The 7,930-nt window shown below is 27.1% G+C and overlaps 1 protein-coding gene and 1 non-coding gene across 2 annotated transcripts; one reads left to right on the top strand and one right to left on the bottom strand.

The window, feature by feature from the left end:
- Positions 1-482: 482 nt before the first annotated feature.
- On the bottom strand, positions 483-1,260 carry LOC107896677 (flowering-promoting factor 1-like protein 3). The gene has a single exon (XM_016821904.2). The coding sequence runs from the start codon at positions 1,145-1,147 to the stop codon at positions 809-811; it is 339 nt and encodes a 112-aa protein (XP_016677393.1). The 5' UTR covers positions 1,148-1,260; the 3' UTR covers positions 483-808.
- Positions 1,261-7,859: 6,599 nt separating this feature from the next.
- TRNAG-CCC (transfer RNA glycine (anticodon CCC)) lies at positions 7,860-7,930 on the top strand. The gene has a single exon. It is a non-coding gene; the product is annotated as a tRNA-Gly (tRNA).

Here is a 7,930-nt window from a genome sequence, read left to right as displayed (position 1 = left end):
CTGTCCTGTCCTGTCCTGTCCTGTCCTGTCCTGTCCTGTCCTGCGCTGCTCTGTTTTTTTTTTCTTTTTAATGTATCTCAGTCTCACCCTAAACAACAAACTTGTAACCCACATTTCCTCGTATAAAATATTGGTTTCAAAGCCAATCTTGCATGATAGCCGCTAACGCAAGGTTCCTTCTCCGACTCCATATCATTCATAATTTGATCTTCAAATCCAACCTTTCCTTTTCCTAATCACTTATTTGATAATTGTTCACCTCCTCTTATAATTATGAGAATAGAGATTTGATCTCCGCCTATGAAAATAAAGTATATTTTTTAATTAACCGTTTATCTCTTTAAAAAATACTTAAATTAAGAAGATTGTCACTATTACCAACCATAAATACCTTGATTTCTGCCAAAAAAAATATAGTTTTCTTTTTTATTAACAAGCTTTCATTATTTAATTTCAAGCTTACCATGCATTAAATATCAAACTAAAAACTTTAACAAGATGCATTGACCGTAAACATAGCACACAAGGGAACATCCATTTTCATCGTGATCACAATACTAATTTTCAGAAAGGATGACAAAAGCAATTCAGTCACCAACCAAACAATCTTCCTTAAACCCTAATCCCCACAAGCTTTTCTCCCTTCAACACCCCCCCTCCACACGTATATATAAAAGCCATTTTACAAACAAATACCCATATCTCAAAATATTAAAATAAATCCATATCACATACAAAAAAAAAGAAGAAGAAGAAGAAGAAGAAGAAATCACCAAGACGTCCAAATTAGCTCCTCTAAACTATACAACTACACATCCCTAACTTCAAACACGTTGCGGTTTTTAACGACGATGTCGTACATGTGAATCGACTTGAACTTATTAAAATCTTTTGGGAGAGAGATCAAATGGACAGTTGATCGCTTATGGAATTGAAGAAGACTAGGGTCCTCGTAATATCGTTCCCACCCAAGAGACCATAGCTTATGTTCGAGAACTGCATAAGAAGTGATCACTTCATTAGAAGGAGTGTGCACAAGCACTTTGCGTCGAGTGTTCGAACTCTGTCGGCCTCCGTCTAATGACTCAGCCGCTGGATTCTCAACCAAGCGAACCACACCATTCTTGAAAACCCAAACACCAGACATTGTTTTGTTTGATCTAAGAAGAAAATTTGAAAGTAATGGATGGATCGGAAGAGAAGACTATAGTCCTAGGGTATAGCAAAGCTCTTGGGGATGGGATACATGGAGTGATGGGATTGTAGGGCATATAAATAGGGTGACTAGAGGGATTGTATGGAGGATGGTTGGGTAGGCCCAGAGTGGGAGGAGTAAAAGTAGAATACGGATTTAAATTACGGCCTAGTTGGCATTAAATATTTACATACAAAAAATAAAGCACAAAACAAGTTGTTCCATCAATGTGGGCATAAGAGGATTGAAGGGAATCACGTTTCTTTTTGGCAAGTCTTTAAAACAAACCCCACAATGGGAATCTTTGTCTTTGTAAAATGTACTTAGAATTGTGTGAGACTAGTTCTAGAGAAACCTAAACCAAAATGACTTTATATTATGTACATGTATTATTATATTAAACAAGTGTGTAATAATATATAGGTGTATTTTTGTGGGCGTAACTATCGCAAAAACTATACACATGACTACGTATCATCGAGTTAAATGCTGTCGATATTCCATTTGGAATCAAATATCCTTTGGTTTTAATATGCAACATGAATAAATGCTGTCTCACTATTTAAAGTAAATTAGGAATATATCTCTATATCAATATATATGTCTTCCTTATACAACAATGTGTGTTTAATCTCCAATGAATATCCATTTTATCTATTAAATGTACAATATATACATGATTTTTTGAAACATCTCAATGTAATTTTTTTTTACAAGAATAAGAATCGAGTTAACCCTTTTGAATTTCATGTTTATTTTATTATGTATATAAGAAATTGTTTTTAGATAGTTAAGAATCCTATGAAAACACATAAAATTTAGACTATTTGGGTGAAAGTAAATTAAATAATTGCAACTCACATTATTTACTTGGTCTCTTTAAAAAAATTAATCTTTTGCATGCAAACTATGAACATATATTGCTATGTTTTATTTTGTGTGTGTATTTAACAATGTTTATATGAATGGTTTTTGTGTAAAAATGTAAGGAGTGAAGGTGGGACCAAAATGAAAAAAATTCTAAATTTTATGATTGGTTAGGAAAGGGGAGAAGTTCTTTTGCATTGGAACTTCACCATTGTGGGGTTTTCCTAACTTTGGCCTAACTGTTGTTGACTATTGTTGCCTCTAAAATATTTTTTTTATCAATTATTATTCCAAACTTCAATTATAGGATAAAAAAATTGAATATAACGGCTAATGTTTTGAAAAAATAAAACTAAAAGTTAAATGGTGAAAATTTATGATTATAAATCAGTGGAAGTCAAAAAGTTTAATAAAAATAATATTAAATAAGTGTTAAATATCAATGAATTAAATGTGTACATAAAATAATTTTTAAAAAAAATTTAAAATAATTCTTAAGAAGGGTGAGAATCGAGATAATTACACATGTAATTATAAATAATTACATCCAAATTCAATCATTCTTATATTTTTATACAACAATAATAGTATTTTAATTTTAGGACATATATTTTATTTTTTAAATTATATATATTAGGACATATAATTATATATTATTTTAATAGCCTCATTTAAATAATATGAAAATTTTATTGACATGATATAATTTCTCATACATTTTAACCTTACTAAATATTTAACTAAATTATATAGTGTTATTTATACTAATTTAGTTAAATTATATACTATTTATTACAGATGATTATTACTTGGCTAACCATCAATGAATGGTGACAAGAAGTATATATGTTTAATGTTAGAGTGAATGATTAGGCCAACAAATATAGAATGCTAGAATAATTAGATAAAATTACATATTATGTTTATTTTCTTAATTTTATTAGTAATTACAATATTTTCTTCAACTAACATATTATATATGATGAGTTGATCAAGTTCTATTACTTGGTTGGGTAATTTTCAAATTCTTGACAATTTTTATAAAAATTCAAATTTTTTAGAATTTAAAATTATGTAATTGTATAATTATAATTTATACTATTAAACATAACATAAAATTTTATGATATCCTACCCTTTCATCTAATTATGGTATCTCGATAGACCCTAAAAATTTAATTATCTTGAAAAATATTGCCTACTAAGAATAAGTTATCATGTATCAAAATTTTTAGGAAGAAAAAACTAACCCAAATCTTTCTCAACCACAAAGACTGCATACACTTTTAATTAATTTACGTATTTCAAATTTCAGTCATGATAACACAAAAGCTGAAATCCGTAGAATATCTATATTGAAGAAGCCAGCAACAAGCTGAATATATATATATATATATATATATATATATAAAAGCAAAAACCCTAACACATGACGCATGGCCTTGCAAGCCTTTTCCGCACATCATCTTCCTTTTCCCACCTTCACGGTCTCCCAGCAAACGTAGTCATGTATATATCCAGTTTTGATAAATCGAAATAGACAATACTTTGCGAGTTAATGTTTCTTCGCAACTCCATAATCTTCGTTCTCATCCACGACGCTGTTCTAATTCGGACCAAAGCCGACATTGCCATTCACACTTCACATGACCAAGATCTCCTGGTCTTTTTTCCCTGTTCTTTTTTTCTTTCTTTCTTTTTTAAGGTTTTGAATGTAACTTAATTTGTCATCTTCCTCTAAAAATTCCCTCTCAATTGGCTGCTGGACCACCCTTCATCCAATCCACTTGTTTCCTTAGAGAATTTAAGCTTCTTTACTTTTTTCAATTTCCCTACCAATCACCATAGTTTCGGGTGCTCCTTTCCTGACCATTGCTTTCATATTTTTTTTTCTATCAATCCTAAAAAGAAATGCATCCAACTTTCGAAATATTATGATTTCAAATCTTTTATATATTTTTTATAGATTCTCAGTAAATTTCGTCCATTGTGATAATTGAAGTCTGTTGTAGGATTTCTTCTTGTATATAGTAAGAGTAAGATTACCGGCATATATGATCTCAATTTATAGTTATTAGAAATCCTATCATTAGTGTATATGTCTGAAAATCACAAATTTATCATATAAATAAGTGTTTAAAAATAACAAACAATAAATAGTGAAACGTACGGTTTGAAACTAATTAATAATAACACATGAAATATGTACGAAATAAAATTGAAAAAATTAGATTAAAATTATTTATCATGGTGTTACCATCAATCTTGAGTCATGTCGAGTTAACTTGTGACATTGACTCGGTCAAATACATTAATATATATATACAATCGATGGAGGTAATAAAGTGTGCATAAATTGAAATGTATAAGAATCTTATAATAAAACTTTAGCGGAGTGTTAAATTAAGGTAGCATTTGGTATAATTGAAAGTAGATCACTTTCCTAAAAATTTAATTAATTGGAAAATGATTTCAACGTCAATGTGATTTCCATGATAAAAGGTGGGAAACTTACTTTCCACTGTAGATTGAAAAGGTAAAAAAAAATTTATTAAGATAAAATTAACTCTAATTTATATTGGTTTAACGCATTAGTATATTAATAAACGTAAAAAAAAAATAAAGTTATTGCCTCATTCCTCCTTCCTACTACTTGATTTTCTCTTTTACTTTGACGGATTCTTTACAAGTAAGTTATTTTTCTAGCTATAAATTTGATTTAGCACTTATATTTGTATGAAATGTTTATTATTTTTTTGTAGAATATGGGTATAATTGTTCCATTTAAGCTGTGTAAGAATTGTAAGTTAGACCACTTATCGTTTTACATTCCTTTGATTTATTTTTTTGTAGTTTTACTTAGAGCAATACCTAGAGTCAAGTATTTTTTTTTAATATTTCTATAGTTAACCTTTAGCTAAAACAAAATGTAATTTCAAGATTTTATTTTTTTTTAAATTTATCCCAAAACAAGTTTTATATGTACATGATTTTATAAATACATTATTATATTTAAAAAATATATGCAAGACAAATTTGAAACAATTTTACTTTCAATTAAAATTATAAATTAAAAAAATAATTTAAGAATTATCAATTAAATTTTATTATTACATATTTAATCCAAATATTTGTTAAGAATAAAGTTTATTATAAAATATAAATAAATAAATATTATCTTTTATTCAATAAGAGTAAATTTGTAAATTATCATTACATTTTTAAGAAAGTACTTAGTGAACCAAAAATGAAAATTTAATTTTCTTGAATTTTAATCAAATTCCTTCTAATGTATACCAGACATTATAAAATAATTTTCCCAGCAATCACCTTCCTGGCAATCACATTCTATTAGAATCATAATATGAGAAAATACCACGCTACTTAAAGGTTTTATTAATGCAATGGGTTTGAGTTCAAATTCAACCATACCCATATTTTTATTGGTTTTTTTAAATAAAAATATTAAATTATCTCGAATATTATAATTTATTTTAATTATAGTAGTCACTTTTGTAATTTTTTTAATTGAATTGGTAACATATAGATATATATAGTTGTTTTTGTTTGATAGGTACAAAAATTAAATTACAGTTTTACACGTGAAAAATTTAATATTAATGTCTTGTCGCCACTATGAATAGTGTTATATTCTGAGTGTAATGACCAGAATTCGATCCTTTAACATTCAATATAAATATATACTTGTACCATAAATATATTTTTATATACATATAAATATAAATTCTTGATACCTTCATTTGTTTAATATTTCTGGTGTTAAAATAATATGTCATTGTTAAAAGTTTTATATTCTATATATTGATTTTTATGTAAATTTAATTTGATAGGGACCATAAGATATTAATAGCTTGTAATTAATAATATGAATTAAAAAAATTTAATATTAATTTTATTATAGGTTTTTATTATATCTATTTTTTAAATAATGTCTAGAATTACCGATAGTTCCTCTCTAACTCTTAAATAGGAGGATAATACGTTATAGCGTACCCAAACCTACGTCCTGCTGCATTGACAACAATGTCGATGCCTATCGAGTTAAGACTCAATCATCTATGAATTTAAAATTTTACATTTAATGCATTGTTAAATATATATAATATTTGTAAATTAAATAATATTTTGTATTATTAAAACCAAAGCTATTTGTTTTCATTTTAAATCTTTTGACCAGATAGTGTCATTTAATTCTATTACACCGGTATATACAAATATTAAATATAGTCAATGAGGTCTTAGGTTTGAAACTCATCATGTGCAATTATGTGTGGGTTTCAAAGTCCCATAATATGTAGATGACTCATGTGTAGGTTTTAGTAGTTAATCAATTTTGTTTGCATTTTTCTAGGTTTTAGTCCATTTATACTGTAATGATTTGATTTTACTTGTTGGGATATCTTTGTACCCAATTGCACTGTAATATTTCTATTCTACTAATTAAGGATTTGTATTTATACTTTAATTATCATATTAATGTAAACTTTCAAATATATATAATATAAACCCCAAAGTTAAAATTTTCCCTATTTTATTAGTTTCTTGAACTTAAAAAACTATTACAAGTGTTAAGGCTCTTAGATATGACAAGCTTCCATATAATTTTCTAATTAATATTGATGAGCAACTGGATACCACTATTGCATACTTAGTGATCATTGTTTACATACCAAAAGGAAAATTCTTTCATAAAAAGATGGTATCCACCTTAATCCAATATATAATTTATAATATATATAGACTTGTATTTGATTTATTTATTCACTTAATTATTAAAAATAAATTTATTTTTAAAAAAATTTAATAATGTGAAATCATCTAACCCACTAATAATATATATATAGTGTGTGTTGAAAGAAAATTCTATATATATTTATGGACCCTCTTAATACTTGAACTTAACTTATAACTTAAAAAAAAATGAAGATATATAAACTCATTGGGTGCATAAAAGTTTCGGATCGTTGATTTCAATGGGGGGATTGTGTGGAGAATTATTGAAACTTTATATTATTAGTGTTTGGAGAGAAGAATTTTTCGTATAATCTATTGTTAGGAATAAAATTAATAATAAAAAGTTAAATCAAGAATGCTTTGCTTATCTCTTGCTAGGATTATGCTTAACTTTGATTAAAATAAGATGGAATTAGGCCATTTACATTGATTTTGAGAATAAAGTACTAAAGACATTTGGAATGTAGGATCAATTCCTAATTCATATATATATATATGAGAACAAAGTTATATATATCATCATATATATTCCATAATTTATTGAGAATGACAAGATTAAATGTATCATATATTGGCCAAACAAAAAAAAAGGTATTGTATATTAATGATTAACAAGCAGTGAATTTATAAAGTTATAGTGTATATAAATCATTGGAAGAAATGGCACAAAGAAATAAATAAGATTCAGAATTCTCATAGACAACGACCCCAATTAATGTGCATGCATGCAAAGCAATGAAGGGTATCTTTGCAAGTTTTAAGCTTGGAATATTATGAACAAATATATATTATTTTTGTTTTAATTAATATCAAGAAATAATATTCAACAACAATGATTTAACATAAGCCTCACTCTTATGCCAATTTGTTGAAGTTAGCCACTGATTAGTCCCTTCAACGAGGGTTATCAAGTTTTAGTTTCAGCAATTTGGGGTTTTTTATTTGGACAATTAATTCTCTTTTTGTTTAAATATCTCTTTCTTTTCTCAAGGTTTATTATTTAATAAAGTTTTAAATAAACATTCATAGATTATTTCAACAAAGCGCATCTAGTGTAGTGGTATCATAGTACCCTCCCACGGTACTGACCGGGGTTCGATTCCCCGGATGCGCA

The sequence above is a fragment of the Gossypium hirsutum genome, chromosome A10 (assembly GCF_007990345.1).
Source record: "Gossypium hirsutum isolate 1008001.06 chromosome A10, Gossypium_hirsutum_v2.1, whole genome shotgun sequence".
Taxonomy (NCBI): domain Eukaryota; kingdom Viridiplantae; phylum Streptophyta; class Magnoliopsida; order Malvales; family Malvaceae; genus Gossypium; species Gossypium hirsutum.
Note: the sequence above shows the minus strand (reverse complement) of the source record. Positions and strands in the feature narration are given on the sequence as shown.